A 21,860-nucleotide genomic window follows, 5' to 3' on the forward strand; every position below is an offset into this window, starting at 1 on the left:
TTGGAGAGATGGCTCAGCAGTTAAGAGCACTACCTGCCCTTCCAAAGGTCCTGAGTTCAATTTCCAGCAACCATATGGTGTCTCACAACCATCTGTAATGAGATCTGGTGCCCTCTTGTGGACGACACCTGGTCAGTCATCCTCATCAACTTAGACTATGAAGCCCAGTATGGCCAAGTTCAACAAAACCATTATAAACAGCCTGCCCATGCATACTTCAGCATTGCCAGGGCATAAATTTCCATTATCAGTTTCATTTTCATATGAAAACAAAGGCTTTAGACAGTAACCATATAGCTAGATTGATAATTAAAATCTTCAACAAATAAGCACCAGTGATAAATGCATACACACAAAGACATACAAGCTTGTATTTTAATTTTAAAAATCACAGTTAATGGTCATTTGCATACACAAATCTGCCAGTTTATTATTTTATTGTCTCCTTTGCTGATACAGAAGCATTATCAGTATGTGGAAGGATATATCTGCACAAAGTTCATCACTAGGGTTAAGGGCAACTTCAAGCCCAACGCTACAAAAATATAATCGAGAAAATTATATAATCCTTTCAGATACGGGCATTACAAGACAAACCTATCTTTAAATAGTAAATTAAAAAATATTTCCAAGAAGTTAAAGTATGCCCCAAATAACATGTTTTGATAAAAATTTAGTGAATGAATATGTAAAGCATTATTTGAATCTAAGTTTGGGAGCAGAGGAGGACAAGAGCAATAAATGGATGTTGAAACAAAAGGTAAGCATATACATTGAAAAATAAGTCTTTGGATCTGTGTAAAGGAGGTAAAAAGATGTGGTCAAAAGTAATCTGTCCTGGATGGTCAATACTGAGGAAAACTTTGGTAAAAGTAACCATCTCCAAACATTGTAGACACAGTCATTCCTCAAAAAGGTTAGTATCTACCTACAAGGTTATCTTAACAAGATCCAATTTTATCTTAATAAGCACCAATTATTCTATTAATTACAATAGTATATATATGTGTGTGTGTGTGTGTGTGAATTTATGTATGTATGCATATATATTATATATATTTACATAATTAGACTTCTTTTATCTCATGGTCCATAATATACATTAGTATTACTTCAATTATGTAAATATAAGTATTTCGCAAAACAAACATGCTTAACAGCTAAGTTTCTAGTCATTCAACACAGAAACACTTACTGTCCCAATTCGTTCACATGCCCTGGATCATGGTGGTCCTTAAGCCATCACCTGTAAGATTTTTACTATCACCAAAGGGACAGGAAATGTAGCCTGAGATACAGTGCCTGTGCAGGCCTGCCAATCACAGAGAAGGAAGGGGAAAGCTGCCTTATCTTTTGGGCTATACAAAAAGCATGTCCTCATATCTAGGGCCACATTTGGAAAGACAGAAGAGGAAGAGCTACAAGAAATTGCTGCTACAGGTAAGGAAATAATCATGATTTATGCAAATCAGGTCATAAGGGCAGGATATGAGACAAAACCAGAAAACAATGGCTGTACTTAAATCCTATAACAAATTTTAACATGAACTTAGAAAACTTTAGTGGTTAAGCCTATGCTCTAACTTTGAGTCGTTGGTACTATATGATAGACTTCTCTAATAATATTTTTAAATACTCACCTATTGACTTTATGCCTTAAGACTTGAAGTCTTCTCTCCAGAGTCGAACTACATTATTTTAAGTATCTGTTCTAATCTACATTTCTGTTTCTTTCAGACAGTTTACTTCCTATGTCTGTGGCCTCGATGTATAGCATCTGATATGAGGTAACAACTGATGTGCCTGCCAGTGTTTAATCAGTTTTGCTAGGAGCTGAGTCCAGTACCACACAGATGAAATGGCTGAACCAAAATGACGAAGTACTCCTAACAGACAGTAATACATACATACATACACATATATACCACACATATGATATACATTATATATATATATATATTAAATTTGTTTGAAAAAAGACAACTTATATTCTTCTTATTTCTATTGCCTGTGAAATTTGGAAATAAAAACACTTCTAGGATTTTTGATGGGCATTATATTGAATCTGTAGATCACTTTAGGTAAAATTGGCATTGTTACTATCTTAATTCTAACTACCCAAGAGCACGGGAGATCTTTTCATTTTCTGGTGTCTTCTTCAATTTCTTTCTTCACAGACTCCAAAAGAACAATACTCAACTTTACATAGAAAAGCAAAAATCCCAGGATAGCCAAAACAATCCTGTACAATGCAGGAACTTCTGGAAGCATCATAATCCCTGACAAAAGCAGACAGGAGGACCAATGGAACCATATTAAAGACCCAAATATCAATCCACACATAACTACAAACACCTGATTTTTGACAAAGAAGCAAAAATATAAAATCAAAAAAAGAAAGCATATTCAACAAATGGTGCTGGCATAACTGGATATCACCATGTAGAAGAATGAAAATATATTCAAATCTATTGACAAGCACAAAATTCAAATGGATCAAAGACCTCAACATAAAACCAACCACACTGAACTCATAGAAGAGAAAGTTGGAAGTACACTTAAACACATTGGCACAGGAGATCACTTTCTAAACAGAACTCCAGTAGCACAGACACTGAGAGCAACAATGAATAAATAGGACCTCCTTAAACTGAAAAGCTTCTATGGAAAAAAAAGGACATGGTCAACAAAACAAAACATCATCCTACAGAATGGGAAAAGATCTTCACCAAACCCCACATCAGATAGACAAAGGGCTGATCTCCAAAATACACAAAGAACTCAAGAAACTGGTCATCAAAAAACAAATAACCCCCCAAAATGGGGTACAGACCTAAACAGAGCACTTTCAACAGATGAATCTAAAATTACTGAAAGACACTTAAGGAAATGCTCAACATCCTTAGTCATCAGAGAAATGTAAATTAAAACAACTCTGAAATTCCATCTTACACCTGTAAGAATGGCCAAGATCAAAAATATTGAAGAAACTTTATGCTGGGGAGGATATGGGGTAAGGGGAACACTCCTCTGCTGCTGGTGGGAGTGCAAACTGGTACAGCCCTTTTGCAAATCAGTATGGCATTTTTTCAGAAAATTAGGAAACAGCCTACCTCAAAACCCAGCAATACCACTTTTGGGTATATACCCAAAGCATGCTCAGTCATACCATGGGAGCATGTGCTCAACTTTGTTCATAGCATCATTATTTGTCATAGCCAGAACCTGAGAACATCCTAAATGCCCCTTGACCAAATAATGGATAAAGAAGATGTGGTACATTTATGCAATGGAGTACTACACAGTGGGAAAAAAATGATATCTTGAAATTTGCAGGCAAATAGTTGGATCTAGAAAACATCATATTGAGTGAGGTAACCAAGGCCCAGAAAGACAAATATAATATGTACTCACTTATAAGTATCTTTTAGACATAAAGCAAAGAAAAACCAGCCCACAATTCATAATCACAGAGAACTTAGACAACAAAGAGGACCCTAAGAGAGGGTCCTAATCTATATTGAAAGATGGACATAATCTATATGGATAGTAGAAAAAGAGAAGATCACCTGAGGAAATTGGGAACATGAGGATCATGAGAATAGGTAGGCAGAGAGGGGAGAGGAAGAGAGGGAAACAGAGAAAAATATAAAATTCAATAAAACGAATAAAATAAAGAAATATGAAATAAATAAAATACTTCTAAATAGTTGTGAATAAAGTGAACATTAAACTTTCCATTAAATCGGCATAAAGTGTTATTTGAGTGATGGAGGAGCGTCATACTTTCATTGGTTAATAAAGAAACTGCTTGGCCTGATAGGACAGAATTTAGATAGGAGGAGTAGACCGAACAGAATGCTGGGAAGAAGGGAAGTGAGGCACACACTATAGCTCTTCTCTGCAAGATGGATGCAGGTTAAGATACTTCCTGGTAATCCATCACCTCGTGGTGCTACACAGATTATTAGAAATGGGTTAATCAAGACATGAGAATTAGCCAGTAAAAGGCTAGAACTAATGGGCCAAGCAGTGTTTAAAAAAATAGTTTCTATGTTGTTATTTTGGGGGCTAAGCTAGCCATGTGGGAGCAGGGTGGCAGGAACTAAGCCCGCCGCTCCTTCTACATTTGAGAGGAAGGAAAACTGTTTCTAAGAGATCATAACTGGCTAGTGTATGAGAATACATCAATCAAGTTCCTGCTAAGACTCTCAACATGTTGACCCCATTTCTGGAGGCCATTCACACTATGAGGTGTCTTCTCCCACTTTCTCCCAGTTTGCCTCTAGGCAGTTCCAATTTGTCTCTGCCAGCACAGCACAAATCTTAATATTGTCCCTAACTCTCAAGTTCCCTGAGTTGGATGGTAAATTGCTAGTTCATTCTATTTCAAATCAAGATAACCAGCAATTGTGGCTACGGAGGCAGAGGGAGTCATCAGAATTAGTCTTACGACATAGATTTTAGGCATCTATTTTACACTAATTTAGAGAGAACAATATTTGATGGAATGGTTAATGTTACATTAAAAAAATATGACTGTATGCAGTAGAAAAGTCACCATCAATATAGGAATGGGATAAAACAGTGGTTTTCTACCTTCCTAAAGCTGCAACCCTTCAATACATTTCCCACTGCTGTGGTGACTCACAACCATAAAATTATTTTCATCGCTATTTTATAACTGTAATTTTGCTAGTATGATGAATTATAATGTAAATAATTGTGCTTTCCAATGGACTTATGGGACCACTGTAAAAGGGCTGTTTGACCCCTACAGCATAGCAACCCCCCAGAATGAGAAACAATGGGTGAAACACAGTGCACTCTTTGACCTCAGGCGACATGTACAACCCAGGCTTGTGATCAGCCAGACACAAAAATTTCAAATCATCCTCCAGTGATTTAAACACTGTGCTCAAAATCTATGAGTTTATATTTTCAGTTGTACTGTTTAACCTTGCAGTCAGTGAGGTGAAGGTGATATAAATGCAGGTAAACTTAGTTTGGGGAAATCCCACAATTAAGAGATTGCAAAATGACAGAAGCAGGGTTCAACTGTGTAACTAATATTAATACTAAGAGTTGTTTGTTTGCTTTCCCATCCTATGTAATTCTGCTTAAGAAGCAAAAGTATCAGTTTATAGTTCTGAAAATTACAAATCACTACCAGCTTTGATTGACTGAATTGATTAGTCAGGTAGGCTCCTATCATTTAAATTCTAAATGAGTGGAACTAGGAACCAAGGCTAGAGAACAGAAGAGAACCGGAGAACTAAAGAGGGCTGAGAACAGAAAAATCACCCACCGATACAGGGCTTACCTAAACTGTTTCACTGTATCAAGTATTGACTGTTCTTGGAACTGATTATCGATCATCCACTATGAAGGAGAAGTCTTCTAGTGAGTATAAAGGGAAGCAGACCTGACTCCCGGCCAGCATTTGCATTATGGCCCCAACCAGACCCAGTCACATTTGAGGTGCCTCTCCATTCTTGGAGTTAAACATTTCCTCCTGAGAAATAATTTTGTTGCAACATAACATTTAGCTAAAATGTACAAATTCTATGGAAATAGAAAATACTATCCTGAGTGAGGTAACCCAGACCCAAAAAGATGAACAAGGGATGTACTCACTCATAATTGGGTTCTAGCCATAAATAAAGGTCAGTGAGTCTATAATTTAATATCCTAAAGAAGCTAGATAAGAAGGTGAACCCAAAGAAAAACATATAGCTATCCTCCTGGGTATGGGAAGTAGACACGATTGCCGGGCAAAAATTCGGGATCTTGGGGGTGGGGTGGGAGGGGAGAAAGGGGAGATGGGGAGAGAAAAGTGAGAAGGGTAGGATGGGGAGAATTTGGGGCAACGGGATGATTGGGATAAAGGAAGGTTGGATAGGGGACCAGGAAAGCACATATCTTAATTAAGGGAGCCATCTTAGGGTTGGCAAGAGACTTGGACCTAGAGGGGCTCCCAGGTGCCCAAGGCGAGGTCCCCAGTTAGTTCCTGGGGCAGCTGAGGATAGGGAACCTGAAATGATCCTATCCTATAGCCATACTGATGAATATCTTGCATATCACCATAGAACCTTCATCTGGCGAAGGATGGAGATAGAGACAGAGACCCACACTGGAGCACTGGACTGAGCTCCCAAGGTCCCAATGAGGAGCAGAAGGAGGGAGAACATGAGCAAAGAAGTCAGGACCACAAGGGGTGCTCCCACCCACGGAGACAGTGGGGCTGATCTATTGGGAGCTCACCAAGGCCAGCTGGACTGGGACTGAAAAAGCATGGGATATAACCGGACTCTCTGAATATGGTGGACAATGAGGGCTGCTGAGAAGCCAAAGACAATGGCACTGGGTTTTGATCCTACTTCATGTTCTGGCTTTGTGGGAGCCTAGCCAGTTTGGATGTTCACCTTCCTAGACCAGGATGGAGGGGGGAGGACTTTGGACTTTCCACAGGGCAGGGAACCCTGACTGCTCTTCAGACTGGAGAGGGAGGGGGAGAGGAGTGGGGGGAGGGGGAGAGGAGTGGGAGGCTGGGAGGAGGTGGAATTTTTTTTCAATAAAAATAAAGTAAATAAAAAAAATAAGATACTAACATTGTGCAATCAAACACAGACTTCTAAGGGTTAGTAAAAACTTCACAAACTTCAGTGGTTGTCTTAGTACTCTGCTAATCTTGAAAACTGAAAGAATAATGAATATTGCTTCTGTGCTTCTGACACCCCTAAAATAGGTGTCTTTGTATGATAGTTATGTTTCTTATGCATTGAACAGACGGAAAATCAATAGATGTACAATGTAAGCAGCAAAGAAATAGGAAGCTAACCAGTATATAACAAGGCTAATTTCTGGATCCTCCAGCCATTTCTCAAACTTAGTAGCTGGCCTGGACTTAGACCTTACTAATCTTGACACCAAAGCTTGCCTAATATGGTTGCCTCTACAGTTGCTTTGCCAAACCATTTCTTTTATTTCTTCTGGATGATTTGCAATGAACTGTCTCAATTTGAAATTCAGTCTTGAAAATATCATGAAACTCTCTCTGATTACCATTGTATTACATGGCATGTCTGTATTTGTAATGAGAAAATTTAAATTTTAAAGTTACAAAAAAAAAAAAAAAAAAAAAAATAAAGTTACATTATCAATTGAATAGATTAGGCTTGTTAGCAGTTGCTAGAAGACAAGAACAACATTTGTTGAAAGGGGGGGGGAAAGTCAAACTTTAAGCATGTTCATAATCAAATTTTAACAAAGGGTTAGCAAGGAAGTAATGACGTTAGTATAATATTAATAAGATAGAAATTAAACCAGATAATAATGGTATATACTGTCATTTCAGCTACTCATGAAGCTAAAGCAAAATTAAGGATACACTTATATATGGTAAGTCACCATCTCTAAAAGTGTATATTGTGCATTACATTTTAAAATATTCATTATTTACTACTAGAAGTATTAAAAGGTCTAAATTATACCTCTTATATAGTTATACTATCATTTTCTTTGTTTATGTCACTCTGATTTCCATGTCATATGAACATCTGAGAAAACACAAATGCCAAAAGTAATAAATGTGCATAGCATTAACCTTAGAAGACAGACCAAGAAACTTGATTTTGTTTGTTGAAGATTCTAAAGGCTATCATGTCTGAATTGGTCAATTAATAATCACAGAATATAAATATTTAACCTCTAAATGAAGACAAACAGTGAGTCTAACAAGAAAAACTGATTCTCTAACAAGGTAGCAAGATAAACTGGTTTATAATCTGAATAAAGAGACTATTAAAGACAAACCATTACTCACAGCACTTGTCTAAAAATATAAAAAAATAAATCTACAATCAACTAACACTGAATAAAACTTTATCAAAACTGGGTGTATTGTCATGCACTATAACCTCACACTTTGTAGGAGAAGGCATGAAGACGGTGAGTTCTAAACCAACTTGGACCTTCTATTGAAACCACATATCAAAAAACAAAGAAACAAACACCTCTAATGAAGCCATGTATCTGTACTAAATAATGGCACTTTCTCTGATCTCTTTTCTTTCTCTAGTTCACCATTGATTAGATTTTTGCTTTTATCATTCATATGCACTTCTCAAATGACAGTACTCAGCTTCTTCTTTATAGTCTTCTAGAACACAGCATCATCTGCGAGCCACGTGGGAACATATAAGGAAGATCGCAGTACGCAATGGAGATTGCCAAAAGCTTCAAAACAACATAGTTCATTATGTGGATTGCTTTAAAATATAGCTAACAATCTATATTTTCCTTTAATAAAGACACAAGAGTCACGATATTAGAAACTGAGATAATGCTGCTGCCCTGGCTGTCAGTAGCAGTACCCCAAGAACAAACTTCTCCAAATATTAATACTCTTGATCTGATTCCAATTTTTGTTATGCAGCAACCTCTTTGGTGGTCTGGAAGTTTAGGTCACAACCAACAGTCAAAAGCAAATTCCCTCTTCAGAATCTGGGAAATATTTGGGGAAAATAAAGATGTTTATTCTCAGCAAGCCTGTGCCTAGAAGCATTCAGGGGCTGATTTTCCGGTTTACAGATTATCTAAAATCCTTTGCTCCTTCTTCCTGGCTTTTGGCTATTTTGCTGCTCATTAGCATTGCCATTGAAGGGTGGACAGGAAATAGAATCAAAGCAGTTCACTATTTTAAACTGTTTATTAACAACAACAAAACAAAGCCTTTGTGGGGAAAAAGCTTGCATTTGACAGTTACTTTTTTGATTATTTGTTTATATCCATTTTTTAGTGTTCTAAATTACAGCTACATTTGTTCTGTTCTCAATTACAGCTACATGGTTGAAGGTAAGTATCTTACTAAGATACCATGGCTCTTGTAAAAAAAACTATTTTATTTTGCTATGGGATAAACTCCCTCTTTCCTTTGCTGGAGTATAGACAAAAGTACAGATAACTTATATGACTAAATTTTGATTTATTATAATATTAAATATTAGCTTAAAAATAAAAGAAATTTCATATATATACATATGAAACACTGCAAAATCTCACATGTGCGATCAAATTTAAACAACAGCTCAATGCTTTTATTTATTACAGAATCACTAGGTATCTAAGTCTCTTCCAACTTCATGATTTAATGACATAACTGCTGACATCTATGGTGTGAAGGAAGAAAGAGGCAAGTAAATGGCTGACGTTCCGTATTGGCTCTAGCTTTGACATGATTATATTTATTTTGCAGCCAATAGCTATACTAGGGTGAAGGATTAACCATCAGAAAGCTGAGTAAAGAGATTTCTATTATAAATGAAGACTATCTGTAAAGGATAAACTCCTCATCCTATTTATAAGCTACTTTCTTCTGAAAAATATATTTGGCTTATGGCGCTGTCAAGATTCCATCAACAGGACATTTATTGACTTCCCACAATTCCCCATGCTGTAGTGGACTGTAGTCATCCAGCTGGAAGACTCAAATTGCCTCTTATTTCAGCTCCCTAATAAGAAACTATGTCTTAAGGAGACAGATATCTCTAAAAGCTCTTCAAGGATAAGAGGCACAGGTGACCTAGACAATGAAACGAGACATTAAAGTCTAAATATTTAGGCATCACATATCAAAATTAACATTTGCTGAGCCCATCTGCTAAATGTCCTACATTAAATTCAAAAGTGACTCAGTATATTTACTGCCAATGCAGCATGAGAATATAGATTATGATTTTTCTATTTCAACAGTCAATTTCATAGAGTGTTTGAAAATCACCAGGTACAGCAACAGATAACAAGAGAGCAATATCAGTCAAGTCTGGTTATGAGATACGACAAACACAAATGAGGGATGAGGGATAAATTATGGGGGGAAAAAAGAATCTTTTTCAGAAAATACTCGAATGGCCACATGCAGAGAACACTTTCTTTGGTCTATGCTGAGACTGACCAGAAACATCTTCAGAAACAACGTGCAATGTACTTGTGGTCAATCAAGAAATAACTGATGAGATATGCAATTGTCACAACACCATCACACCATTTTGTATGCTAGCAAACTGCTGTGGTTTTTATGCAAATGAATCAGCTCCTGACTTTAATTCACCTTAAGCTACAGGCAACAGAACACCTGCAATGGTTCATTTGTCTCTTCAGTTTCTGGTCCCGGGTTTTTAAGAACAATATGTCAATCTGAAATGTACTGCCAATGGCATATGACATTTTAATGATGTTGATAGTAAGTAGATTAAGTACTTCATCAATTTTAGGTACCCATTCCAAATAAGTTTAGATATAAATCTGCTTCAAAATTCTGCCAAATGACTGCAAGTCACCATCCCAAGAGGTCACGTTCTACTAATGTTACATATACATTTTGATATTCTGTATTCTGTCAAATGACTGTACTTCACCATCCCAAGAGAGTACGGACTACTAAGTTACAAATATATTACAGTATTCTGTATTCCATGATGTGTTCCTCGGCCATAACACAATTGTCTTTTTCGGCAGTCCTTTCTGATCTCAAACTAGACTTCAATCTTCTGAGTATTCATGGATCTCCTGTTTATACATCACTTAAAACATGTAGCCTAGCAGAAATATCCATGCAACACTTACATTATTCCCACAATGGGAGAAAGTCTGGTGCAGGAGTTAACACCAGAAAGGAATTCAGAATAAAAGCAGAAAAATTATGAAAGCCCTATTCAATCCAGATATTAACTGAAGCACAACACTAGTGTGACATACACAACTCTTTGGGTTATTAATAGACTTATGAATGCATTAAGATTCACTTTCAAATGATTCCTAAGCTCAGAAAATTGAGAACATTTCCTTTCCTCATTTTCACCTGTGACTGAAAAGCTGTCAGCTGTGGTATAGCACAAATAGAAGTGAAAGATCCATAAAAGGAAATGTTTAACTGTGTCACTGAAAATTAACATGAATTTCTGTTTTGCAATGAAAACTATTGCCCTATAAAATAACCACATTCTCATTTCTGAATGAAATATTTCTGGGGGATTTAAAGCAAAACAAATGCATCTCAGAATTCGTTTAAAAAAGAAATGAAAGCCGGGCGGTGGTGGCGCACGCCTTTAATCCTAGCACTTGGGAGGCAGAGGCAGGCGGATCTTTGTGAGTTCGAGACCAGCCTGGTCTACAAGAGCTAGTTCCAGGACAGGCTCCAAAACCACAGAGAAACCCTGTCTCGAAAAACCAGAACAAACAAACAAACAAAAAAAAAAAGAAATGAATGATCAGTTCAAATGTGTCCATTATACAAGAATTGCATTGTGCTGTATTAGCATTCATTAGTTTAGGATATTATATATTCACAATAATTAATGAAGTTCCTCAAAAGTAAATATGTATTCTATTTGTAACACATATCACTGCTGTTCAAATTGTAATCCACTCATAATTTCAGGTAAGAAATAGCAAATAAACCTTAGCGGTGATCTGGAATACTTAATAAAGCAAATAAGCAGAATAATAAATATCGTATGTTTCAGAACCACAGAAAAGTTTCTCACTCAGACCAGGGACAGTCATCTTTACTCAGTACCACTTGATCTAATACCACAACTACAAAACAAAAAGACTTTCTTACTATTCAAACCTAAACTCCAGGAAGCAAATAAATTTGGAGGAAAATGATGTATCTTATTCATAACGCCTGTAACTCTGTTATGATTCTTCTTAGTGAAAATATATTCATGAAAATTCCCATACATGAACACTTCCGAATCAAAATCAACCCCACCCTGTATTTCCTGCAATATCCTTCATCTCTTCCCTTTTTCTCTTCCCTCGTCTTAAGCCTCTCAGAGGCCTCAGGTCTTGGTGCATTTGTTCGGTTGTTGCCAGCCTCTATTTTATCTCTTTTTGCTCACTGAACACAGTTTTCTCAAAGTTCCTCCCTGTCTGGACGTTCTCTAGAATAATTACTTTATATATTCAACTTGACAACATTCCTCTTTATCTTCCAAGTAATACTGTCCTTGGTTTTCTTCTAGAACATTATCCTATCCTGTCTTCTATTCTGTTCCACAGGCACACATCCATCTCTTCTCCTGGGTTCCGTCTCTCCTCCCAGCCTCTCCATCCTGCAAGGCTCTTGTCTTAGAGCTCTTCTATCTCACTTATCTTCCCCACTCACTGATTAAAGACCAAATATCATGACAAGGTCTAAATTTTCCTATAACGTGTAGACACATAAAAAAAATAAATTGTAGCCTTTACCTGGAGGTCCAACTTATATACAATTTAATGAAACCCACTTGGGTTCCTTTATAACCATTGCCCACTTTCCCCACTTTCCCATTTTTGATTCACAGTAACACACTTCAGCTTCCTGCCCCAAAAAGGCACTTTGGAATACTACATGCCCTGAAATTTTCCCATTTGGCCAACGCATGAGAAAAGTCTGATTTTACTACTTTATATAGACAGTCTAATGACAGCCCTTCCCCTTCAGCCACAAATTGAACTCAAGTCACAGTGGCTAAACTACAGTTCTATGCCAGCTGGTACAGACAAAACCAGAGAAGGTCATAAAAACTTTAGAGTTATAACATGATACATAAGTCTCTCCTGCATTTGCTTTGCTTGTAGGTCAGATTTTATTCCCTTCTTCTTCCCACTTTGCTCGTTAAATGATACTCAAAGTGGCTTTCAAATTGTCCCTTTACAAATTAAACTGACTCCTAGTATCTTGTCTCACCGCCATTGCCCTTGCAAGTCACTGCACAAGATATCTTTATGCCTCATGCCCTTTGTTTTGAATCAAGTCTTTTTTTTTCTTCCGAGAGTTATTACCATGCCACCCCACCTAAAATACAGTCCTGTATCACTTGTCAGTCTCCCATTGAACTTAGTAGTGCTTATAAAAAGTAGGTTTTATCTACTTTCTTACTTATTTGTCTCCCCTTTGAAACTGAAAAATTATACCTACAAAAGCATAACCTACTCAGAATTTTAATCCTGAGAACCCCTATAGTCATTAGCAGGGAGTTGGTAGCTATATTAATTTAGGGATGTGGCAGTAGTAGGCACTCCTCTTGGGTCCATGGTCTCACCATCCATGGGTACTTGGCTAAGTTTACAGTATCAGGCATGAATTCTCTCATACTGAGCAGGCCTTAAGTTCAACTAGTAGCTGTTGTTTAGGCCCAATATACATGTCATGCTACTATTGTGGTTTTTAGGTATGAGCAAGCATTAAATGGACTCAGCAGTCTGTACATGTAAATATATATACACATATTTATGCATATATATACACAAACACACACATATATAACAATAATAATTATAAAGTAACAGGTCATAAGGGGACTGTGGGCTATATAACAGGTTTTCAGCTAGAGGAAAGAAAGGGTGGGTGGAAATTATGTAAACATAGTACTCAAGTATTAAATTAACAAAAACTATACAAATGTTAAAAAGGTTCACTGACAGATTCTTACATGATGATAGGAATGTCCGTATTATCCTGTAATTCTGTAAATACTAGAATTATAATGATTTACTAATGAATGAATTTAGGAATTTGTTTTGTTGTTGTTGTTGTTGTTTTTTGAGACAGTGTTTCTCTGTAGCTTTGGAGCCTGTCCTGGAACTCCCTTTGTAGACCAGGCTGGCCTCGAACTCACAGAGATCCGCCAGCCTCTGCCTCCTGCGTGCTGGGATGAAAGGTGTGCGCCACCACCGCCAGGCCATGAATTTAGGAATTTAGGAGATTCAAGATATTCACTTAGGAGAAACAAGATATGTATAACAGCAAATAATAACATTTATTTTAAACAATATTTTTAATTGTTGTATGATATAGTAAATTTATACAATTGCTATTTTAATAAAATTAATATCTTGATTTTATGAATAGGAGTATGGTTTTTGTTGGTGGTGGTGGTGGTGGTGGTTTTTTTTTTTTTTTTTGGTTTTTCGAGACAGGGTTTCTATGTAGCTTTGGTGCCTGTCCCGGAACTAGCTCTTGTAGACCAGGCTGGCCTCGAACTCCCAGAGATCCGCCTGCCTCTGCCTCCCGAGTGCTGGGATTAAAGGTGTGCGCCACCACCACCAGGCTAGGAGTATGTTTTAATAAGATGGTTAACTGGACTGACTGACTAACTTTCAACATGCAATTCATGTGCTTAGCTTGGGACACCTCTGATTTTGCTTCTATCTGCTAAAGAGGCTATCAGTGAGTCAACACAAAGTAGCCACTCATTGAGGCTACTTGCTGAGCAGGGACTGTGTACAAGAATACATGAATGGAACAGGAATGGAATAAATGAAGAACTTTAAAATGTCTGTATCTTTACATGAAACATTTGTGAGTGACATCACGCATGCACTAATATTAACAGAGTGCTTTAAATTTCCCAGTTATATGGACAGTGCAGACGGTACTGAGTGCTTACCACTGAGGCCAGTACTAATGATAAAGCACTTGAGTGTGGCATGCCTTGAATAACACCTTGCATGATGCCCTAGTGGGCTGCTAATCAAATTACAAACAAAATCTACAGTAAAGCAAACCCATCTCACTCTGATACTAGAGCTCCCTAACAAATCTGATTAGCAAATGTATTAATCATAATTCTAGTTTCTACCAGAACCAGCTTGAGTCCCCGCTCCTTAGTAGAATGATTACAGTTTCATTTATGATTTATATTTCCACTTTTATTTTTTAAGTTCACCCTAAAATTTGCTATTAAGTTTAACTCTGTATTGTATTTGATTATGTCTCTCCTCCCAATTTCTTCTTGAAACACTTTCAATACAGAATTTTCTTTTGAGTCCCATAATTTTAGAGTTAAATGTGCTTAAGAGTTTATAATAAAGAGACTCAGAAAATCAAATAAAATTTCAATATTACTCAATTAACTGTTTATAAAATAGATACTTTGTATTAACCAAACAGAATGTAAGTCCAGACTCTTTCAAATTATGATATCTTAAATTCATCATCTGTTGTTCACATTCTCCTGATATTTGTATCTATAACCAAAGCCTAAAATCCATCAATGTAAATGACTAGAACCCATAAATACCCCAGTAAGCAATCTCAGAGTAACTTTAATATACTTCTTAATATGACCATCTTATTACTTGATTTTACTTCAGATATTTAAAGTACATCATTTAATATAATAATTTAACTTATTAATGTTGTCATTGGAGAAAATATAAATGAATAAGAAAAAGTTACCATTCAGTTTAGGCCATATTCTCTGTAAGTATATGATTAACACAGTGTTTGAATTGTTATTGTACTGGCAGATGACTTACATTTAATCATCTATTATTCTAAGACTAGAATACCACACAAAAAAGATTATAGAAATAAAGAACACAAGAAAATATCAAGGAGAATACACACTGATTCAAATGACTAAATGAAATAGGAGTCTTACTCATGGTGACAAGTTACATGAAACTTCATATTAAACAGGTAAAATTGCGTGAAAACATAGGTGATCATGGATAATATACATTATGTTTAGATGTTTCCGTATTCACATACACATATGTAACATTCACATCTAGTTTATATGCATTTCCACACTAACATCCATCAGTTTGCCACCATAAGGTTTCCAGAGAGGAGAAGAATCACTGCAAAGAGAACTAAGAAATGGCTTTACTCACTGCTGACTGACTGTACCAACACCACTCATCACACAGCAGCCTTCCTTCTATCCTAGCTCTTCCTCACCACAATATTGATTTAAGAAAATAACCTTGCTTGACTTTAACTTTGCCTAAAATTGACATTGTTGAACCATTAAATCTTCTCTCTTTAGAAAGTGGCAGGTATTGATACACTGTAGAGTAACATATGTAAGAAAGAAATGCAAAATTAATATATACTTTTCTAGATATAGATAAAAATCACTGTTTTTCAGTATCATGAATCTCATCAATTAATGCCTTTTTCTGATAATTTCAAAATTAGTTCATATGATTTTTTTCATCTAAGACTACAAAGGAACAGTTCAGAAGGCAGTGACACCTAATGGTGGAGATATTCCTATAGGCTGCAACAAACATTAAATAATCAGCAATAACAAGTATTGTTACTAATATGCTCTCTATAATCAAAATGAACCAATGATCCAATTAAAATGGGAATGCCTTACTTACAATACTATAAGTCAGTAAAAGAAGAAAATAAGTCTGTATAAAATATAGAGTTTTAAAATCATAATGTACCATTAAGATAAACTTACGGTACAGAAAAATAAGCCATAGAGGTCAGAATTGAATGAAATTTATTTTCCATTGCTTCTAACAATTTCCATTACCATCTATTTTTAGATAAGTCAAATGTTAATCACTGTGATTTTTATTCATATTTGAATGAACATTTATAGGAGATATTTAGTGGATATATATTTCATCTGGAGTAGACAGCAAAGGTCCTTGTTATAATGTTTATTAGTCATGTCATGGCTGATGCCTTTGATTAATAACAACACTGTCTAATTTAATTCACATCAGAATTGTGCTTCAAAGAACTGTATTAATCATACAGAAAAGAGCAACAGTAAAATGTGTCTTGATACTTTTTGTAAGTTTATTTCTATTTGCCTATAACTTAGGGACCAAACAGTTGTTATAACAAAAGTAAAAAAGAAAAAAGCAATTTGCTATATATATGCAAAGAGTCCCTGATGCTGGATTGAGTTTAGTGGCTGACCAGTAAATATCATGTGAAGAAAAAGAAACATTTTAGCAAAAAAAAATAGTTATTATATTCCTTCTGGGAATGTGTTTATAATCATACTTAATAAAACAGACCCGAGTCCCCAAATAAGAAAAACAGATGCTTTCAATTGCATGTCAGGTGTTGTTCACAATGTGCTGACATTCATTCCCTAAGCCAGCTGTATACCTGAAACTTCTGATGATGAAAGCATGCTCTGAACTCTCCAAGCCTCTCACAATGACAGAGTTGATTATTATGATCTTGAGAATGAAGTGTCATCTGGTTATGAGAGAAATGAATACACGGTTCCTTTCTACCCCTTTGACAGAAAGCATTTTAATAAGACTGATAACAGCCAAATACCGCTAGTGATGTGTGTAATATGAGGATGAGTACAGTCCTTTCGTGTTCCCTTATAGAGATATGTGACTGGTGATAGCTAATTTACAATCTGTTCTATGAGCACAGGAACCAGATAAAGAAACGAGCATATATTAAACTGTTAAAACGTGCGATCCTCCATATTAGATAGGAAGCAAAACACAAACTGTGCAGTTGACTGGAAATGCCACCTAATCCCTGCTTAATTAAAGCAACACACGCTATACTCCTGTTGTGTTGAGGGAGTACAGAGTGCGGGATGACTGATGTATGAGGAAAATAGCAGTCAGCATGGCTAATCTCAAAGACTTGGGAGCTTTCTAGCTACATAAATCAGCGCGACTTCTGAATAGCCTCATAAAACACCGTATCATTGCCATTCCACTCACGACGTTTTGGTTCTTCCTACAGCATGCAGATCGTTAGGAAACTTCTAAGCAATCAAGTAATGTGGGCCTGATGAAATTACTCAATCAATGCACAGGCCCAAAGTAGAAGCATAATTCAAACTTGCATAGTTTTTATATGTCAAAGACCTTCCTTTCACCAGGGCAAAGGAGGTGATTCAACATAAACTACTGTGTGTATGTGTATCTAACAATTAAATACAGGCAATTAATAAATACCTCTGAAATGTGATTAACAGAAAATCCAAGCAACCACAATATTATGCATTTTGAGTAGAATAAATAAACATTCTGAATCATTGTGATTCAATCATTAAAATGCATTTCAGGATCATAGTAAACTAATTCAATAAATTTAACTAAATTTATTCAACAAAATATTAAAGTTATATGCAATTGTTTTTATTAAGCTACATTGTATGACGTAAAAGGAGAGAGGTGAGAATCTTCATACACATACTATAGTTCAATATCAAAAGCCTTCAGTATTTAAAGAACTTAATAGAGCAATGACTTTTTGTCTTCCCAGTGTGCCTGCAACTACTTTTTCACCAGACTGAGGACACCTTCATTTCTGCATATCTCCTCACATCACTAGAGGTGAAATACCCCTCTCTCAAAGGTGTCATCATTTTCAGCCTTTGGGTCCTGAGCTAATACACTTTTAACATTCATATTTCTCATGTGATTTCATGAAAGCAATCACATAAAGAATATTCATTTTACTCATCGACCCAGTAAGCTATCTGACCCAGTGCAGGCTACCTGCTGCCTTACAAGTTAAATACAGATGTACCAGCTTTGAATTTCTCATATTTTGGGTAAATGTTCAGGAAAGGGGGCATTTAACCTCTGAAGTACACACAACTTCGCCAATTTTCAGTACATTAGAAGATGTATAAAGCTTTTAAAACTCTGTTAGCTTCACTGCAGTAATAGGTAGTCTATAAAAGAAGCCAACTCCTTGTCTAATGCACTAATTTCATTCAAGCCAAGTTAATTGAGAAAGAAGTATATCTTTCAGTTGGTTATACAGAGTAGATGCACACAGCTAGACTTCTAAACAAATGTGTAATAGCTGCACAGTTACTTTTAAAGGATCAGGTTATAAATAAGTAAGCCATTTCACTCCGACAGAGAACATACAGTTATCTCCTACTCTGAACCAAATGCCCAGATTGCATTGTAAAGTAGTATTCCTCTCTTAAAGAATACCAAGATATATACATATGTGTAAATCATGTATTTAACATGGAGAGCACAGAATAAGCAACAAAATAAACTCTTATCTACTACCCCCGAGGTGGGGGAGGGGTGCAAGCATAAGTCAGAAACATCTAACCATCAAATGAATATAAAGAAAGGAATAATGATCCCACCCCCACAGTTTTGCCCTCATCTCTTACAACTACACATAAATACATGCCATTTCTTTGCAAAGAGCCTGGTTCATTTCCAAACTCTTATCAGAGCTTTCCTGAACCCCGCAATGAGACCGTAATTTCTCACCGGAAAGTTCTGAACCTACAAGCACTGTTAGCCCCCAGGCAAAATAGTATCTAGCAGGCCAGCTATCTAATGCTTTCATTTTCTTAATGCACAAGGGCAAGGCTTTCTGAATTCTGACCTCATTACCCCTTGCACAGAGACATACAGTCCCATTGATATGAATGGTGGAGAATGGCAGACATGTTTGCGGAGATAGCCTATAATACCAAAAGAGGGAGCCCCCTGGAGCTAAGGATCTGTCCACCAAAGGTACAAATAACAGACAGGAGCCCCTGGCTTGGGAAGAACTGCCACCTGCAGCTGCTTCACCTGTCAGGTGTGTGTGTGTGTGTGTGTGTGTGTGTGTGTGTGTGTGTGTGTGTGTGTGTCACGGTGGAAGGGCAAGGGAGAAGCTGTGACCCATCTGTCGCCTAGATTTGTAGAACAGGAAACCGTTTGTACAGATAAAACTCCTGTACCAAAAAGAAAAAGAAGAAGAGAAAAAAAAATTCCCCAGAGGGGTCTCACTGCAGCCCCGCAAACGAACCTTACTTGCCCTGGAGGAGAATTTCCGAAAAGGAAATCATCACATTAACGCAGAAAAGGCTGCAAAAGCCGGTCTCCACTCAGCTCTCAGGGATTAGCAAGTGAGAAGAGTTGGAGCCCTCAGCTGCGGGCACCCTGCATGATAATGACTCGAGCCCCGCCGCTCCCACCGCGCCACCGGCCGGTCTGCTAGCCAATAGGTGGGGCCAGGATCCTGGCGACCCGCGGGGCCTCAGAGAGCCAGGGCGCACAGCTCTCCCTGGCGCAGCTCGGGAGGCAGCTGTCAGCTACTGCCGTGTCTAGCCTGGCCACGAGAGCGGCCTGCAACGGCTTCGGCGTCTCCCATGCCCCGGGCCGAGAGCGTGTGTCCCGCCATCCTCTCCCGCCACTGTGTCGCGGGGACCGCAGAGGATCGCGAGCCTGGGAGTCCGCACCGCTCGCCGCAGCGGACTCGGCCGCTCAGGATGCAAAACCACCTGTTCGAGCCGCGGGGAGCGCCCCCAGCCCCAGCCCGCCTCTCTCCCCGCGGATGACACTGCCAGCACACACCCCCACCCCCATGATTTTTTTTTTCGTGGCTCAAATGTACATCCGGGAAAAATCGGGAAGCTAGAGTCAATCAAACTTCCTTCTCCCCACAACCCGAGTCCCCACACTCCCTGCACTTATGTGAGAAGGCCAACGTGAGCCCCAGCGCCAGGCCCGCACTCCCCACCCGCTCTCACTCCCGCGCAGCAAGGCTCAGCCACAGCTCAGAGAAAGCTGAGCCTGTGCAAGCGCGGGCACCAAGGGGCGCGAACCGAAGCCACTCCAGCAGCCGTCAGAGGCTCAAGGGGGTGGGGGAGAATAGATTACTGCCAAGGAAACGCTAGGGGAAAATCGCCACAAGCCGCACAAGCTCTGTCTTACCGATATGGATGATGGAATCAGCGGTCGCCAGGTCCCAGGTTCGAGACCACCAGAGGGACAGAAATAAGAGCAAGGGGAAAACTTCCATCCTCCGATGCAGATCTTCCTTGACCACGACTTTGCTTCCAATATGTAGATGTTCTTTAAACCGGTCCACAGAGTTTGAGGTCACGATAGAGTTGAGTGCAGCTTTCCCACTAATTTCCAATCTCGCCAGTGCACACAGTCTTTCTTAGTCGCCAAGGAGGCACAGGCGACCCGAGAGCTAGCACAGCCGGAGGCAGCCTCCTCCCAAGCCCTGTCACTCGGAGGGAAATTTTGGCATCGCCAGAGTTGTTTGCAGTTGGGCTTTTTAAAAATGTATCCAGCCTTGGCTGCTCTCGGACAGGGGGCGAGGCTGGCGCTCAGACGGTGGCCCTGGCCGCGCGGGGGCCGCGGTGGCGGGTCCCAGCTCCGCCGCAACTTGGGCACCCCCGCGCCGGATGTGCCCGCGCCCTCCCCCGCCGCCGAGCCCCTCCACCCCGGGCCGCGCGCGGTCGTGGCGCCTCGCGGCCAGCTCTCAGTGCCACGGGCGACGAGGAGGATGCGACCGGAGCCGCCAGATTCCAGCGGGGAGGGGGAGGCCGGCTCCGGGAGGGGTGGAAAAAGTGAACTTGAAGGTAATGCCGATAGTAATGCAGAGAAGACTCCGGTTCTGCGCCAGGCGGGCCCCGGGGCTGGCGCGGCGGGCCCGAGCGGCTCCGCGGGCGCGGTGGCGGGGGTGTCCGCCGGGAGCGAGCAACGGGCCAGGCCGGCGCGCGGAGCCGCGGCTGCAGGATGCTCCGGAGCCGCTCGCCGGGCGGGATGCGGGAAGCCAGCAGCAGCCTGGCAAGCTCCGCTGCAGCCCCACGTTGCTTAGAAATGGATCACCTAGGAGAAGCGAGTCCGCAAGAGAGCGGTGCTGTCAGGCGGAGAGGGGAACCGAGAGAGGAAGAGCTTCTAATAACCACCTCCTCCCCCTATCTGCAATACAAGGGAGAAACAAAACCGCGCTCTCAATTCCCTGGGAATCTTCACCCGGACTGAGAAAGGCAGGACTCAAAGAGAAGGCAGTGAAGTCCCCCCACCTGCCTTGTTTTTTCTTTTCTTTTTTTCTTTTTCTTTTCCCCCCGAGGTTAAAAGCAACCTAAAAAAGCCACCCCATTTATTTAACCTTGCTGTCCCCCAACAGGTATCGGACTTTTTTTCTAGTCTTTGTCTGGAATTAGTCACATTGGCTGAGAACAAATTAGGGACACCTAGTCACTTAGGGAAAAGAAGACCTAGAAAGCTTTTAATGAGATTTCAATTATAAAGTTATAAAAAGCTGAGAATGTGCTAATTACCTTTTAAACAGTGTTGTTTTTTTTCTTTTTTCCTCT

The 21,860-nt window shown here is 39.0% G+C and overlaps 1 protein-coding gene across 5 annotated transcripts in view; it reads right to left on the bottom strand.

Annotated features, from left to right (window-relative positions):
• Grid2 (glutamate ionotropic receptor delta type subunit 2) overlaps positions 1-20,960 on the bottom strand; it is a 1,369,063-nt gene extending 1,348,103 nt beyond the window's left edge. For 2 of the 5 annotated variants that reach the window (XM_075983937.1, XM_075983934.1), the window contains exon 1: positions 20,461-20,958. In XM_075983937.1, the coding sequence (XP_075840052.1) occupies positions 20,461-20,548 (88 nt within the window). In that variant the 5' untranslated portion in view covers positions 20,549-20,958. Of the gene's footprint in view, positions 1-19,552; positions 19,610-20,460 lie in introns of those variants that run through there. The other 3 variants (XM_075983936.1, XM_075983939.1, XM_075983935.1) reach the window with 3 other exon arrangements.
• Positions 20,961-21,860: the final 900 nt, after the last annotated feature.

The sequence above is a fragment of the Microtus pennsylvanicus genome, chromosome 8 (genome assembly GCF_037038515.1).
Source record: "Microtus pennsylvanicus isolate mMicPen1 chromosome 8, mMicPen1.hap1, whole genome shotgun sequence".
Classification (NCBI taxonomy): domain Eukaryota; kingdom Metazoa; phylum Chordata; class Mammalia; order Rodentia; family Cricetidae; genus Microtus; species Microtus pennsylvanicus.